General features: G+C 37.2%; 2 protein-coding genes across 5 annotated transcripts in view; one reads left to right on the forward strand and one right to left on the reverse strand.

Annotated features, from left to right (window-relative positions):
- The window catches only part of LOC136812607 (uncharacterized), a 72,533-nt gene that overhangs the window by 25,576 nt on the left and 29,342 nt on the right, over positions 1–17,615 (forward strand). The window lies entirely within an intron of this gene.
- On the reverse strand, positions 37–6,700 carry LOC136812606 (uncharacterized). The gene is made up of 9 exons (XM_067069134.1): positions 6,503–6,700; positions 5,970–6,326; positions 5,458–5,809; positions 5,091–5,224; positions 1,326–2,268; positions 1,115–1,189; positions 766–930; positions 572–640; positions 37–448 (listed from the first exon to the last, which is right to left on the reverse strand). Exons 1-9 carry the CDS (start codon positions 6,575–6,577, stop codon positions 78–80), a joined length of 2,541 nt encoding a protein of 846 aa, XP_066925235.1. The 5' UTR covers positions 6,578–6,700; the 3' UTR covers positions 37–77.

Below are 17,615 nucleotides of genomic sequence, written 5' to 3' on the forward strand. Positions count from 1 at the left end.
ATGTCAATACTTTTAAGAATAGATGAGAGATTTGAGTAAGTAGAAAAAATCAATATTCAGTATATCTTAAAAACGAGTTATAAAATAGATGAGCTGTATCTCACACCAATTTTCCCACGTATATCTTTGATGGTGTTAACACAGGAAGGATACTTTTTCAAAAATCCAGATACATTGAAGTTTGGGCGTTGTTTATTTATAACCAAGAATGAAGCATCTAGCTTTGGATCAGCCATCGTTGGTGGTCGAGGACTTTTCAATGCACCTTCAAACTTTTCAAAGAGACGAAACAAGGAGTGAGCAACAGGTCCATTTAACGTCTTGAATTTCAAGTTGTGATGAAGGTATGAACGAACCATACGCCAATACTCGGGTTTATTGATATCTTCCACCTTGAAGCGTCTTGGTGACTTGATGAACGTTTTGTCTTTGATGGGACTTTCGACCGCTAAAAAGAGAAAAAACTTTTCTCACTTTGTGGGACCACAAGTTGTTATGTGTTGTCTTAAATTGGGCCAATCAGAGCACCTTTGTTTTCAAAAATTGGAGATAGCGTAAATAGTTCACTTACCATCCTGTGTAGGCATTGTATTAGTTTGTGTTTTCAACGTCGATGATCCATTGACGTCTTTTGATGAAACTGAAATAACAAAAATTTCTTATTTAAAAATTGAAGCTGCATGGAGAATGAACTAAAGCTAAATTACTTTATACCTGCAAAGCAACATATTTGGATTACAAAGACCATCAAAAAAGTGCTCTTACCGTTTCGTACGAGATATTCAACAACACTTTCCACAGCGTCTTTGTCGGTCTCTCGTTGTGGGCTGTTGAACCAGTTTTTACGTGCACGTTTCTTTGGGGGCTCTATGTCCGAGTCGACATCTGTTGTGGAAATGAACCCGATAAGAGATTCCGTGTCGAATTGATCTGAGAGAAAATACGAAAAGAACTGTTCACAAATATGCTTCCGCTGAAGTTCATTCATGTTAACGAAATGTCGTACTATCAAGCTTTCAAGATAGACTTGTGTGTAAGCCAATGAGCTGAATAAAATCTGCCATGATTAAATAAGGCCATTTGAGGAAAATTTCAAAACAAAAATTAGACATACCATCCTTCATTGGACGTTTAGTTGTGACTAAATCTACGTCGTCAAGCTGTTGTGATCCACAAGTTTCCGATTGTTCTGAGAAAAGCGAAAAGTATATTTTGAAATACATCTGGCTTCCATGGAACTTTATGGGCAAAGTCATTTTAAAAACATATGAAGATATCACAGAGAATCTAAAGACCAGGAAATGAAACGAAAAATGATCACTTACTATCAACGTCAAATTCTTCTAGATGGAAGATTTCCAATCCATCGATGGGCGATTCTGCCAACCCAACAGACTTGTCTTGATCGATCAAACACGTTTGGATCCCTTCTAATTGCTTTTGGTCGAGATTTTCTTTTAAAACAGTGGACTCGCATTTAACGTTGACCGGCAGCGTGTAGGACAAGTCGTCCTTGTCAATCATCTCAATGTTGTTGTTGACCAGGTTCATGATGTACGTTAAGCAATTCATGGCATTATCCTTGATCCATCCAGGGGCTGCAGGGTCAAGAGTGCTCAAAGCCCGTGTCTCAAATATTGCCAATCGCCTCTCGACAGACTCTTGGTCACACTGAGTGTCGAACTTTGGCTTTTCGTTGCAGGTCAAGAAAACACCCGCCTGCATGGTCTGCATTCTCGGCGTTTTGAATTTGACAGCTTGGGGGAATCTTCCATTTTGAAATAGGGTTTTAGCAATGTCAGGTGGTGTCATCTCCTTTGACCACTCATCCACAAACAGAAGCTCCGTGTCGTCGTTGATCATAGACAAACCGAAAGTGCTTTCTTTTGTCAAAATGGCGATTTTTTCTTTCGGGATGATTGATGAAAAGAGGTTCATCAGTGACGTTTTGCCAGAATCAATTTTTCCAACCAATGTCAATTTCTTGGTTTTGTCTGGAAATTGATGACAAAGGAGACATTGATAAATCCGATGGGCGAGGTCCACTTGGTCGGGGAGACTTGGGAACCAGTGGGCGATTGCAGAAGCCAAGTATCCTCCGTGACATTCGGTTCGGAATGGGTCGAAATTAAAAAAGTTACGAGGACTTATCACTCCAAACTCATCATCAGTGAATGGGCAAGCAACGTAGGCCCTGCTTGATAATTTCAGGTATTGGTTGTTTTTGACCTCGATATAGTCATAGTTGATCTTGATTCTGGGAAAGAGCTAATAGGGAAAACAAAAAAAATCATTAGAAAAATAATTAATCTAAGGAATCCAACCATCCAGACAACTAAAAGAAACCGAAATCATCGATCAGAAATCTTTACCTGATTAAACTATAGATATTCAAAGATCAAAGTTTGTCTTCCATAAAATTCATTCAAGTTTCAAAAGCCATCACCTTCAAAATCGACGGTCTACGGTCTTCAAGTACAAAGTCTCTGAATTTAACGGCCTACAAACGGTCTGACGGTCTATTCGACGGTCTGATTGTGTATTAGTGCGTTTTATCAAAATTGAAAAATAGTTTGAAAATTCAAAGATAGAGAAAAAGTTTCTATCAAGTTTCAAAAGCGATCACCTCTAAAATCGACGGCCTACGGTCTTCAAGTACAAAGTCTCATAAATCTAACGGCCTACAAACGGTCTGACGGTCTATTCGACGGTCTGATTGTGTATTAGTGCGTTTTATCAAAATTGAAAAAAAGTTTGAAAATTCAGAATAGGTTTCTATCAAGTTTCAAAAGCGATCACCTCTAAAATCGACGGCCTACGGTCTTCAAGTACAAAGTCTCATAAATTTAACGGCCTACAAACGGTCTGACGGTCTATTCGACGGTCTGATTGTGTATTAGTGCGTTTTATCAAAATTGAAAAATAGTTTGAAAATTCAAAGATAGAGAAAAAGTTTCTATCAAGTTTCAAAAGCGATCACCTCTAAAATCGACGGCCTACGGTCTTCAAGTACAAAGTCTCATAAATCTAACGGCCTACAAACGGTCTGACGGTCTATTCGACGGTCTGACTGTGTATTAGTGCGTTTTATCAAAATTGAAAAAGTTTGAAAATTCAGAATAGGTTTCTATCAAGTTTCAAAAGCGATCACCTCTAAAATCGACGGCCTACGGTCTTCAAGTACAAAGTCTCATAAATCTAACGGCCTACAAACGGTCTGACGGTCTATTCGATGGTCTGATTGTGTATTAGTGCGTTTTATCAAAATTGAAAAAAAGTTTGAAAATTCAGAATAGGTTTCTATCAAGTTTCAAAAGCGATCACCTCTAAAATCGACGGTCTACGGTCTTCAAGTACAAAGTCTCACAAATATAACGGCCTACAAACGGTCTGACGGTCTATTCGACGGTCTGACTGTGTATTAGTGCGTTTTATCAAAATTGAAAAATAGTTTGAAAATTCAAAGATAGAGAATAAGTTTCTATCAAGTTTCAAAAGCGATCACCTCTAAAATCGACGGCCTACGGTCTTCAAGTACAAAGTCTCATAAATCTAACGGCCTACAAACGGTCTGACGGTCTATTCGACGGTCTGATTGTGTATTAGTGCGTTTTATCAAAATTGAAAAAAAGTTTGAAAATTCAGAATAGGTTTCTATCAAGTTTCAAAAGCGATCACCTCTAAAATCGACGGCCTACGGTCTTCAAGTACAAAGTCTCATAAATTTAACGGCCTACAAACGGTCTGACGGTCTATTCGACGGTCTGATTGTGTATTAGTGCGTTTTATCAAAATTGAAAAATAGTTTGAAAATTCAAAGATAGAGAAAAAGTTTCTATCAAGTTTCAAAAGCGATCACCTCTAAAATCGACGGCCTACGGTCTTCAAGTACAAAGTCTCATAAATCTAACGGCCTACAAACGGTCTGACGGTCTATTCGACGGTCTGATTGTGTATTAGTGCGTTTTATCAAAATTGAAAAATAGTTTGAAAATTCAAAGATAGAGAAAAAGTTTCTATCAAGTTTCAAAAGCGATCACCTCTAAAATCGACGGCCTACGGTCTTCAAGTACAAAGTCTCATAAATTTAACGGCCTACAAACGGTCTGACGGTCTATTCGACGGTCTGATTGTGTATTAGTGCGTTTTATCAAAATTGAAAAATAGTTTGAAAATTCAAAGATAGAGAAAAAGTTTCTATCAAGTTTCAAAAGCGATCACCTCTAAAATCGACGGCCTACGGTCTTCAAGTACAAAGTCTCATAAATCTAACGGCCTACAAACGGTCTGACGGTCTATTCGACGGTCTGACTGTGTATTAGTGCGTTTTATCAAAATTGAAAAAAAGTTTGAAAATTCAGAATAGGTTTCTATCAAGTTTCAAAAGCGATCACCGCTAAAATCGACGGCCTACGGTCTTCAAGTACAAAGTCTCATAAATCTAACGGCCTACAAACGGTCTGACGGTCTATTCGACGGTCTGATTGTGTATTAGTGCGTTTTATCAAAATTGAAAAAAAGTTTGAAAATTCAGAATAGGTTTCTATCAAGTTTCAAAAGCGATCACCTCTAAAATCGACGGTCTACGGTCTTCAAGTACAAAGTCTCACAAATATAACGGCCTACAAACGGTCTGACGGTCTATTCGACGGTCTGACTGTGTATTAGTGCGTTTTATCAAAATTGAAAAATAGTTTGAAAATTCAAAGATAGAGAATAAGTTTCTATCAAGTTTCAAAAGCGATCACCTCTAAAATCGACGGCCTACGGTCTTCAAGTACAAAGTCTCATAAATCTAACGGCCTACAAACGGTCTGACGGTCTATTCGACGGTCTGATTGTGTATTAGTGCGTTTTATCAAAATTGAAAAACAGTTTGAAAATTCAAAGAGAAAAACATTCTATCAAGTTTCAAAAGCCATCAACTCTAAATTCGACGGCCTACGGTCTTCAAGTACAAACTCTCATAAATCTAACGGCCTACAAACAGTCTTACGGTCTATTCGACGGTCTGACAATGAGTTAGTACATTTGATCAAATAAATAGAACAAGTTTGAAAATTCTAAGATTTCTGAGAACTGATTCTTACCACAGTGTGTATGTTTGACATTTGCTTCAAAAGATTTGTCTTGTTTGAAAGAATGCACTCTCTGAGACTTTGGTTTGTTTGAAGTTTGTTTAGGAATTCATCGGCATCACACACAAGTTTGAACGTGAATTTGGCTATAAAGTAAAAGATATCCTGCATTGAAATTCTCGACTTAAAAATATAGAGTTCTATGACAAAGTTTTTATATTTGTAGTCTGAGAATTTTCAAGCTGATTAATATTTCGACATTCCGTCATCAATGTAACAATTCTTAGAAAAATTATGGGAGAACTTTCAATTTTTCAAAAAAATTTCCAAAAAAAAAAAGCTTGACGTGAAAATTTAAAAAGAAACAAATAAGATTTACCTTCTTCTGGCTTTGCGTAGACCATGCCACGATAAAGTCTGTAGTTTAATTTTGTCATGAGCGCAGAGATTTTATGTGCAGCCTTTGATAATGGTCCAGAGGGTGGTACTTCGGGTAACTCTTTGATACTGTCCAAGAATTCGCACATGTGCTTCAATTTGTGTAGGTTTTTGCTAGCATTAGCAAATGATTTAGCAATTCTTGCGTCATTGCAATGAAGACGGCACGGAAGATGGTTTTCAACTCTAGATTTCTCAGAAGCTTCTCTGTCAGAAATGTTTGGGTTGGCATTTTTGAAGCAATGAATCATGCTTTCATTAATCAAATTCATGATGCACTCTTGGCTGTGATCCTGAAGAGAAACATGAGATTTTTAAGATACTTTTCTGATTCATGGGCAGGCTATAAAGGATGTTTAAAGAAATATTTGACATTGATAAAATCTGTTATACATATTTGCCAAGCTGCTAAAAAGACATGTAGTTTCAAAGAGTTTAAATTAAGCATCTTACTTTAACTGTTTGTTTCAGCATTGCGAGAATGGCCTCTCTTTCATCTTGCGTTCTGCTGGTCATTGGCTTGGTTTCGAATTCGAATCCAGTAGCGTCGAATTTTTGAAATATTTCGTGCTCTTTCAATAGCGCCTTTTCATAAACAATGAAAAACGCAATGCATGGTCGGTAGGTCGAGTTCCTCTGTGCCCCTTTGGACTTTTGGTTCGATTCCGTACCAGAAATACATGAAACAAAGAATTTCAGGTTCAAATTTGCAAGTATATCGTCCAATACGTAACGGACGTTTGTGATTTTTAATTTGTTTTCTTCCGAGAACACAATACGATAGGCTGTGACGGAATCATCTTTTTTGATCTAGAAACGAAAAAAAATCAGGTCAATATTGCCCATTTTTGTGTTCTTACACCAAATTTTTCCGAGCAAAACTTTTATTTCATTAGAGTAAAAAATTCGAAAAAAAATAAAGCAAACTTTCAAAGCGTTTCGTAAATCAAGTTTCAATTTGTTAAATGGAATAATTTAGTACTTACCAATGGCATGAGGTTGCTTTTCAATCCATTGATTATATCTTTGGAATTAAGTTGTCTTGCCGGGTGTGGTGACATTTCAAAATTAAAAAAATTTTCGGTCAAGAAAAAGTTGACAATCCACTTTTTACACTTACAGAGGTCTTCACTATATGTGTGATATGTTTCTTGCGGAACAGAAAGTTTCACTACCGTTATATACGTTTCATAATAATTATGTTCCTTTTGTTCAAGTCAAAATCAACTGTTTTTTTTTATTTCCAAAATGTATATCTGCCATTTTTATGGATGGGAATACTTTAAAAGGTACAAGGCGTCTCAAAGGAGATTGTAGTATATTTGCTTGGGTATTCAATTAAATTGTTACAAACGTTCCTTTCTGTGTTTCAATTAAGGACTTTTTGATTCCTTTTTCACTAGAAATCAAAAGAAAATAAACGGTCCTTTGAGAGCATCTAATGAGGTCGTTTTCGTTCCTATCGAAATTATTGTCATTTATAAGAAAATCTTTGAATAAGCGTATTTTACCTAACGTTACTCCGTTTATTTTAGATGAGCATTTTACTGACCAAAAAGGGGACGAATTAGGACTGTTTTGATATACGTTCTTCAATAAAACTGTATTACATCTCTTTACACCCTGGATATTATCAGAGTCTCATTTTAAAAGCTTGATTACTTGAGAAAATTAGGGGGTTTTAGTGGGCTTTGTAGTTCCCATTTATCTATAAGAAATTTCTCATCAAGTACCTCCGTTTTAAAGAGCTGAGATTAGTAATTTTAGCTGCATTTTTTGAAGTTTCAAGGGGGTGTCTATATTGAGTGAGTCTTTTCGTTCTTACGATTTCATTTTCAAGAAAGACTGGGGGTACAAACGACCGACTCGTTTACTGGATAGAGATTGGTTAAAATGTAAATTTTGTTAAATTATGCTAATTCGAATTCAGAATTTATAAGTGATAGGATGTCCCCGGATTTTCTTTGTTTTGAATACAAATCGGGGTGCTTTTGCTACTTTTTACAAGTTTATGCAATTTTCTTTTCGAATGAGTGAATTCGGTCGAGATTGGTTTTATTTGTATATTGTGCGTGGAAAAGGAATGCCAAAGAAACTTTTATCAAAGAAAATTTGGAAAGATGCTGTAGGAGCTGCTTCTAAACCAAAACGCTTGAGTTTGGTTCCAGATAGAGATGGGTTATTTAATTGTCCTGTAAAGAATTGTGACAGTGAATCGTACCAAACAAAACGAGGTTGCAGGAAGCATGTTTATCAGAGGCATGGGTGGTATTATTTTTTTGACGAAAAGCCAAATGTAGAGGATGTTTTACCAAAGCAGGTTGTGACATCTACAACCCTAAAAAGAACGAAACGCAGTAGGACTACGGACATACCATCTTTCAATCGAGACTGTTCATTTGACATTTCTTTTAAATCCTGGCTGTGTAGTGCCGTCGGTGGCTCTAAAAGCTATAAACAGTCAAGCCAAGTTAGTTGCAGAGTTTTAAAATTTTTAACATTTTGCTGTCAAGATTGCTACCCTGAGTGGGACATACCACTAACCATCGTAGATTATTGTGTCGGTTCAATTTCTTCTATCTCAGACTTTATCGAATACTTAAAAAAGGATTGGTGTGTTGGCTATGCTGGTTTAATAGGATATATGAACTCCTTGTCGCATGTTCTAGATTTTAGGAGAATGAACAGCACAGCACTTAACGAAACCTATGTGGTATCAGAGATTTATATTGACCGTGTTAAGAAAACGCTGGCTCGAAAAATGCGATGTGAGTGGAACATTTTGCTTAGTGTTGATTATTTGTCTAAGATCGATTGCTGGGCAAGCCTAGAAGATATGCAATCAGTTATTCCTCATCATGCCGAAAGATTTACTCAAATTTTACTTAGTACCTCAACTAAGGACTTTCGTCCATCGTCACACGATCTGTCATTTTGTACTGGGTTTCTCACTGCAGTTCTGTTCCTTATGGTAAAAGCTACTAGACCTATGACTTTTCAATATCTGACTGTAGAAATGATTGAAAATGTTGACCAAAATGGAATGATCGACCAAACAGTGTTCAAAACTATGGAAAAATACGGATTCGACACCTTAATTTTTACAAAACAAGTCTTAGATATTGTCAATGGATACATCAAATGTATTAGATCAAGAATGAATCCGACATGTGACTATCTTCTAATTACTAGGAACGGAACGCAACTTTCACGTCTAAGTGACGTCTTTGGAAGGTTAGTTTTTCAAGCTATTGGAAAGTACATCAATCCAACTAGATATCGACAGATCATTGAAACGGAAAGCGCAGCGAAATTGACAGTCGAAGAACAGCATGTTCTCTCCCAAGACCAAAAGCATACTTCGTTTGTCGCGCGAGTCCACTATCAAAAACTTCAATCTAGAGATGTTGCATCGAAAGGGAAACAAGTTATGGAAAAATTAACTGACGAGACTCCATCAAGAAATGCTCTATCAAAAATTACAGAAATTTTAGATACATCGACTCTTCAAGCCCCGCACTTTAATATCACACACTCAGACTCTGTAACACAAAACAATCGAACCAAAGCAAAAGGTCAACGCCAGAAAAAAGTAGCATTTTCTTCGACAGAAGATAAATTCTTGAAACTAGGAATTCAGAAATATGGGTGTGCATGGTCAAAGATTCTGGCTGATCCTGAATTCTCATTTCATTCGTCAAGACAGGGTGCAACATTATGTCGTAGGGCACAGACTTGTAAATTTACTTAAATTTTTTTTTTAAATCGTGTTTTTCATTTTGAAAATTTCATTGATAATGTTTGAAATAATTTGGAATGTTTCAATTTTAAATCCTCCCTTCTATGCCAGTTTTTTAAATATTTTGATATGTTGAATTGAAAAAACTTAAAATCTCTTATTCAAAGACCGTCAAAATTTCCAAATTAGATTGGTAAAAAAAATTAAAACTAATTTAAGTGTTTCCAACAGAGGTCAATACTATTTTTCTTTAAAGTGAAGACCGTTCTATAGACCATTACACCATTTTAGTTCCTCTCTCTATAAGGTAGAGTACCAAAACTTTCCCCGATTTCTTGTGTACCGGTAGTTTTCCAATTCGGGTTATATTTCTGGACCTGTTAAAAGGACCACTGAAGATGGAAATATTACACACTCTTCTTGTCCTTTCCGAGAAAATGACAGATTTACAAAAGAGGAAAGAGGAGGAAATGCTACTGCAAAATTGTGCCTGTTTTAGCCAATCAACTATGATCAAGCTGTATGGACCAAAGCCAAAAGGTGACCCTTTTGATTTTTTCTTACAAGCTCAGCTCGTTTTCAATTTCGTCCTTTTTTGCGTCTTAAAGGTTAAGTTTTGGACAGAACATGACTTTCATAATTTTTTCTTTATTTTCAGAGCCCGACGTCATTGTGATATCTTCGGATGAAGAACGAAAAAGTGGAGAAGATGAGAAAATATTGAAAAAGAAAACCAAAAGAACTAGTGTGACAGTGGAGGTGGAAGAATTTATAGTAAAGAAAAAGAAAAGGAAAAAGTCAAAATAAAAGGAATGTTTCTTAATTATTTAAACCCAATCCAAAATGTTACAAAAACCGAAGACCATTCTGTAGTCCGGAAGACCACGAGTAGCCCGATGATTTTATAAAAGTTTCTATTGAAAGACGGTAAGACCGTCAAATTTAAGATTCCAAAGTCAAAGAAAAGGTAAAAAAGCATCAAAATTTTCAAAGTCCTAACTCAAATTCGATTTATACTCTTTTGAAAATGAAGACCATTCTGTAGACCAGTAGACCAGGGGTAGCCCGGTGGATTTATGAGAGTTTCTACTGGGAGACCATCAGACCGTCGAATTTGAGATTCCAGAGTCAAAGGAAAGGTAAAAAAGCATCAAAACTTTCAAAGTCCTAACTCAAATTCGATTTATACTCTTTTGAAAATGAAGACCATTCTGTAGACCAGTAGACCAGGGGTAGCCCGGTGGATTTATAAGAGTTTCTATTGGGAGACCATCAGACCGTCGAATTTGAGATTCCAGAGTCAAAGGGAAGGTAACAAAAGCATCAAAATTTTCAAACTCCTAACTCAAATTCGATTTATACTCTTTTGAAAAATGAAGACCATTCTGTAGACCAGTAGACCAGGGGTAGCCCGGTGGATTTATGAGAGTTTCTATTGGGAGACCATCAGGCCGTCGAATTTGAGATTCCAGAGTCAAAGGGAATGTAAAAAAGCATCAAAATTTTCAAAGTCCTAACCCAAATTCGATTTATACTCTTTTGAAAATGAAGGCCATTCTGTAGACCAGTAGACCAGGGGTAGCCCGGTGGATTTATGAGAGTTTCTATTGGGAGACCATCAGACCGTCGAATTTGAGATTCCAGAGTCAAAGGGAAGGTAACAAAAGCATCAAAATTTTCAAACTCCTAACTCAAATTCGATTTATACTCTTTTGAAAAATGAAGACCATTCTGTAGACCAGTAGACCAGGGGTAGCCCGGTGGATTTATGAGAGTTTCTATTGGGAGACCATCAGGCCGTCGAATTTGAGATTCCAGAGTCAAAGGGAATGTAAAAAAGCATCAAAATTTTCAAAGTCCTAACCCAAATTCGATTTATACTCTTTTGAAAATGAAGGCCATTCTGTAGACCAGTAGACCAGGGGTAGCCCGGTGGATTTATGAGAGTTTCTATTGGGAGACCATCAGACCGTCGAATTTGAGATTCCAGAGTCAAAGGGAATGTAAACAAGCATCAAAATTTTCAAAGTCCTAACTCAAATTCGATTTATACTCTTTTGAAAAATGAAGACCATTCTGTAGACCAGTAGACCTGGGGTAGCCCGGTGGATTTATGAGAGTTTCTACTGGGAGACCATCAGACCGTCGAATTTGAGATTCCAGAGTCAAAGGAAAGGTAAAAAAGCATCAAAACTTTCAAAGTCCTAACTCAAATTCGATTTATACTCTTTTGAAAATGAAGACCATTCTGTAGACCAGTAGACCAGGGGTAGCCCGGTGGATTTATAAGAGTTTCTATTGGGAGACCATCAGACCGTCGAATTTGAGATTCCAGAGTCAAAGGGAAGGTAACAAAAGCATCAAAATTTTCAAACTCCTAACTCAAATTCGATTTATACTCTTTTGAAAAATGAAGACCATTCTGTAGACCAGTAGACCAGGGGTAGCCCGGTGGATTTATGAGAGTTTCTATTGGGAGACCATCAGGCCGTCGAATTTGAGATTCCAGAGTCAAAGGAAATGTAAAAAAGCATCAAAATTTTCAAAGTCCTAACCCAAATTCGATTTATACTCTTTTGAAAATGAAGGCCATTCTGTAGACCAGTAGACCAGGGGTAGCCCGGTGGATTTATGAGAGTTTCTATTGGGAGACCATCAGACCGTCGAATTTGAGATTCCAGAGTCAAAGGGAATGTAAAAAAGCATCAAAATTTTCAAAGTCCTAACTCAAATTCGATTTATACTCTTTTGAAAAATGAAGACCATTCTGTAGACCAGTAGACCTGGGGTAGCCCGGTGGATTTATGAGAGTTTCTACTGGGAGACCATCAGACCGTCGAATTTGAGATTCCAGAGTCAAAGGAAAGGTAAAAAAGCATCAAAACTTTCAAAGTCCTAACTCAAATTCGATTTATACTCTTTTGAAAATGAAGACCATTCTGTAGACCAGTAGACCAGGGGTAGCCCGGTGGATTTATAAGAGTTTCTATTGGGAGACCATCAGACCGTCGAATTTGAGATTCCAGAGTCAAAGGGAAGGTAACAAAAGCATCAAAATTTTCAAACTCCTAACTCAAATTCGATTTATACTCTTTTGAAAATGAAGACCATTCTGTAGACCAGTAGACCAGGGGTAGCCCGGTGGATTTATGAGAGTTTCTATTGGGAGACCATCAGGCCGTCGAATTTGAGATTCCAGAGTCAAAGGAAATGTAAAAAAGCATCAAAATTTTCAAAGTCCTAACCCAAATTCGATTTATACTCTTTTGAAAATGAAGGCCATTCTGTAGACCAGTAGACCAGGGGTAGCCCGGTGGATTTATGAGAGTTTCTATTGGGAGACCATCAGACCGTCGAATTTGAGATTCCAGAGTCAAAGGGAATGTAAAAAAGCATCAAAATTTTCAAATTCCTAACTCAAATTCGATTTATACTCTTTTGAAAAATGAAGACCATTCTGTAGACCAGTAGACCTGGGGTAGCCCGGTGGATTTATGAGAGTTTCTACTGGGAGACCATCAGACCGTCGAATTTGAGATTCCAGAGTCAAAGGAAAGGTAAAAAAGCATCAAAACTTTCAAAGTGGGGGGCGTACGGGGGTCCTGGACACCGAAATACCGACAGTTTTTCACAAAATCACCGCAACATCGACACATATTTTACGAAATACCGACACCGACATTTTTTTCAAGCTGTCGACAAAAGATGAAAAGTATTTCCAAGTAGATAAAAAATGTCTTAATAAAAGAGGTTTATTAAAGATGAAACGAGGCACGCATGAGTTTTAAAAGAATGTCTTAAATTAAGATGTAAATCATTTTAAATTTACAAAGTTCACTCTTTTTTTTTTAAGAACCTGTAAATTTTGGTACTATTTTTCGAGCATAAAAACTTATATTTGATATTTCTCCAAAATCTGGATGGAAAACCGGGCAGTATGTAATCAGGATATTGATGTAAAACTATAAAACTATAATAGAAAAACTATAATAGAAGTTTATTGTTTATTTTAATCGATCGCCCAAATCGTGACGAGCGTCCAACCAAAAATAATGACCCTCTATCTAGTCCAATGATATTTTCATCTGTTCTTTGACGATCTGAAGCATTTTCTTCATCATCTTCACTAAATTCATCATCACTTGACTCATCAAATCTGTCGGGTATTTCTTCCTCTTCCTTTTCCTCTTCCACATTTCCGGCTTCGCTCGCTTTTGTTTTGTAAGGCACCGTCTGCTTTGCAGTCTCTTCGATTTCAGATGTGGTATACACATAATGTGGCATGGTACCCATTTTACACATGGTGGTTTCCTGTCTGACGGTTCGTTGACGCACAGCCCTCGTGTAGTTTGTCGCCCAGTTCTGCAGCGTTTCTTCGTCTCGCTTTTCGATCTTGGTAGGTAGATTTTTTGGTGGAAGGATTTTGTTTATCTCATTGAAATTACAAAAACTATCCGGAAGAGGATACCAACTGCCTTTTCTGTTCGTAAAGTAATACGCAGACCATGGATATCCCCTTTTTAAAGATTCCTTAACGGATCTCATAAACTCTCGGGAATATTGTAGCTGAGTCATCAGGACGTGCTTAGTGTGAGTAGTTGCGTGGAAATGCTCAACTGACAATGTCATCATGCTGAGAAGATTAGTTTTTTCGTAGTGAAAAGTTGCCAATGTATCTTTCAACTTTGAAACGGACCATTGTGTCATCTCCAAGGAGATAAACGACTTTGTGGAAACGAATCCTTGTGCACCAGTGAGAGATTTTGGAAGGTTGTTGACATTTTCTCTGATGTCAGCTTCTAACATAGACATTGTGGATAAGGATTTTGATATTAGCTCCAGTCCTTGTTCCAAAGTCTTCGGCTTGTAGGTAGCTGAAATGAAAGTAATTAATGTTTAGATCTGTATTATCTTTTATATCAGAGTTACCACAACCCAAATGGGAGTCTCTGGAATGGAAAATACACACCAAAAACCACATTCCTTTAAAAGATAAAGCAATTCAACCAAAGTTAATAGAATTCGCTGTTCCTAGTTGCTTACTTGTTAGTATAAAATCTACCCGGTGGAACAGCGAGGCTGCTTTATAATGTGTGTCGTACCTAAGTGAATCTGAATAAAATATTCATTAGAATAGAGTAAATCTTTAACAAAGGCTCCTATGATTTAAGATACCTCTTTTTTCGTGAATAGAGAAGGCTTGCATCAGATTGCCGATTGCTCCAAGGAACTTTGCAGTGTTTTTCAGAGTTGAAACGATTTTCACACACGAAGAACGGTAGTCAGTGAGATAGATAACATTATCATACTCGGTACACATCCCAACCGGTTGAAACAATTCACTTTCAAGTGCTTTACCATCCAAATTGCCTTCTATTCCTGAACCAATTAAGTCTTTAGCTCCTGAGTTTTCATTCCAAAAGACAATCTTATGCCGAGTGGGTAGCGACATAATAATTCCATCTTTATACGGGAGTATAGTGTGTGCGTGGGAATTTTCAATTACCTTCACTCCTTCGTTGGAACCATTGCAATCTAAAAGAATCGGTTTGGAATTAAATCAAATTTTACAGACTAATACTTTGCAACCTGATTGAGCTATACGTGAGAATGGCTTCCGCTCACACAGTTATATTCTATATGAGCAAAGGTTAGTTCACCAACCTTTCATGTAGACAGATTTTTCATCGGATAAGAACAATCGATCTTTGTGGACGCATATTGATTGAGCTCTTTCTATCCCAGATGGAACATCTGTCAGAAATGTAGAAATGCCAATAATGCCGTAGCTATAAGAGAAGATTAGAATCCCAGGATGAGTTTGAAAAATTTTGATAACAATAATATAATCATTTTGTAACAATAATGCCTAAATCGTTGGAGTAAAATTAAAACTTGTTTTTAGCTCCGGATGTGCACTTCATTTCATGTTTATATGGGTTATATAAAGGCCTAGCCTGAAAATTAAAAAAGACGAGAATATTTCGCCATCAATTTCTGCAATTTCTTTAGAATACTTTACCATCAGCCAAAGTACGCTTTTCTTATAAACAGGAGTGTGTCTTAACTCACTGAAGAGTGGAGAGCTCAATTGCAGTCTTAGCAGGACTTATTTACTTTGTCAAATTAATGGTTTATTAGAACTAATCAATTATAAATGAATAAAATAAAAGTTTACCCGTCGAATTTGGTTTCAATCTTTAGTATCTCCTTCTTCAAATGATCATATGCATAGAATGTAGCTTGTCCTTTCTTGCGACTGTCCTCTTCAAGTGATAATGCTCCATAGCAGGGTTTGTCTTCAATATTAACATTGGTTTTTGAAAATTCGTGTGTTTTGTATTCGTTTGCTAGCTGATCCTGTTTTCTTTTCACCCGTTGCCTCAACTGATCCAATGTGTGTTTTTTCTTTTCGATATGTAGACCAAATGAACTAGCAAAAGCAACAACTTCATCCTTTGATCTCATTTTTTCCAATTCTTTTGAACCGAAGGAAATGAATGATATTTGTTGATCAGGTTGGAAGAAAAAAAGACGTTTATCCACGTACCACATTTGCTGAGCAATAACGGAATGAACGATATCGATCTTGTCCACTGGATTGTGTAACTGGGTACGATACACTTTGCTTTCACTGGTAGAGTCATCATACGTCAGTAAAAAAATGTATCCTACCGAACCAAGACAAACATCGATAGGGTTTTTAAACATTCCAACACGATTCTTGTTGGTAAATTTGGTTGTCTCGGGTATAAGGGTGTGTACAACAGGACCGACATCTTCCAGATACTCGAGCAGCTTTCTATCTGAAAGTTTCAACACGGCAACGGGGTCTTGTCGGTCCTTGTTACGAACATAATCGTTTTTAGGAATCAGCTTTTTGACGATCTTCATTTCTGTGTCACTCGACTTATTTCTCAAGGTATGAAGGAACGCCAAAGAACCTCTCTCATCCAATAACTTTAAGAGCCAATTACTAAACGAAGCTTTCAGGCTTTTCCCTAGATGAGGTGGATCTGGAAGAGGGACGGTCAGTGCTAAGGCTGGGTCAATACACTTCTTTTGGATTTCGTCCTTAAGGGAAAGGAACATTTGCTTATTCCCCTCTTCACAGTCTGTTGCAATCACCAAGACTGCCCGTTTAATACATTGTTGCTTACTTGTAAGGCATTGGCGGCACGCTCGAGCTTGAGGATAAATGCTGACCTGGCCATCAGCAATACAAGCACTGCAGAGTTCTCCGTTTTTATAACAGTTTTTACAAAGGGAATCACAACCATCGTAAGGACCCATGATTAGCTTATCTGACTTAGCTTTAACAGTACATGCCTTACAAATCTGAAGAATTTTCAAGTGTTTAGTGAACATTTCTTTTAGATTTTTACCTGACTTTCCGGCTTTGGGTGTATACTCGACAGATACAGGTAACGAAACCTTATCATCTAGAGTTGTAACTGAACCTACTACAGCTTCGGTTATTAACTGTTCCTTGAGCATTTCAGGGTCTGGCGGGTCATTATTTTTCACAAAATCGATGTCAACAGGAACTGCTAACCCAATATTTTGTTTGGTGACAGGATCAAATTCGACTGCCGGTTTCAGTGCTGTGCCGTCGTTACTGTAACAACACGGGAAAACAAGTAGTCGTGGGTTTGAAATGAGTGGCTCTGGTGTTTCTTCAGTCGCGTCAGTTTTGTCAGCCGATGAGGATAGTTCAAGGTTTAATAGGCTCAAACACTTTATAATCCCTGACTCGGAAGAAAAGGCTACATTTCCTTTGAGGCATTGAGTTTCAGACGGACCTCCGAGGTTCATACGAAGATTTTTGAAATCTCGATTTTCGTCAAATGCTTTTCCCTGTCCGTAAAACATTGGACCTCTTATAAAGTTAAAGGTTCTTCTTCCACCGAGGTAAATGATGGTAGAATAAAATTCAACTACTTCAGGGTCATAAGAATGATTATGGTCATAAAATCGCTCAATGACGTCTTTCAAGTATTTGTAAAATATCCTGTCTCTCGAAATAGTTCCATCTCGCAGCAATTTATTAAGTTTGACGGCTAGGTCATCGACCTTCTCGAAATTACAACCATGAATCCTCCAATCGTCCTTCTCTGATGCTTGTTGCATGTAGCACGTTTCTATGCATGTTTCTATGTCTAATACATCTTCGTATTCGTCAACAACTTCAAATGAATCCTCGTCATCTACATCCTCATCAGAAGAAATAAACTCCATCTCACTCATCTCTTGATCTTGACCACTACTGTCTGATCTGAAAATGACAAAAATTTTATACATAAAAATTGATACCAATAAAAGGGTAATAGGGTTTTCGTTCTGATACCTAGCCTGAAGAT

Source organism: Clytia hemisphaerica, unplaced genomic scaffold, assembly GCF_902728285.1.
Source record: "Clytia hemisphaerica strain Z4C2 unplaced genomic scaffold, Clytia hemisphaerica genome assembly, whole genome shotgun sequence".
In the NCBI taxonomy this organism is placed as follows: Eukaryota; Metazoa; Cnidaria; class Hydrozoa; order Leptothecata; family Clytiidae; genus Clytia; species Clytia hemisphaerica.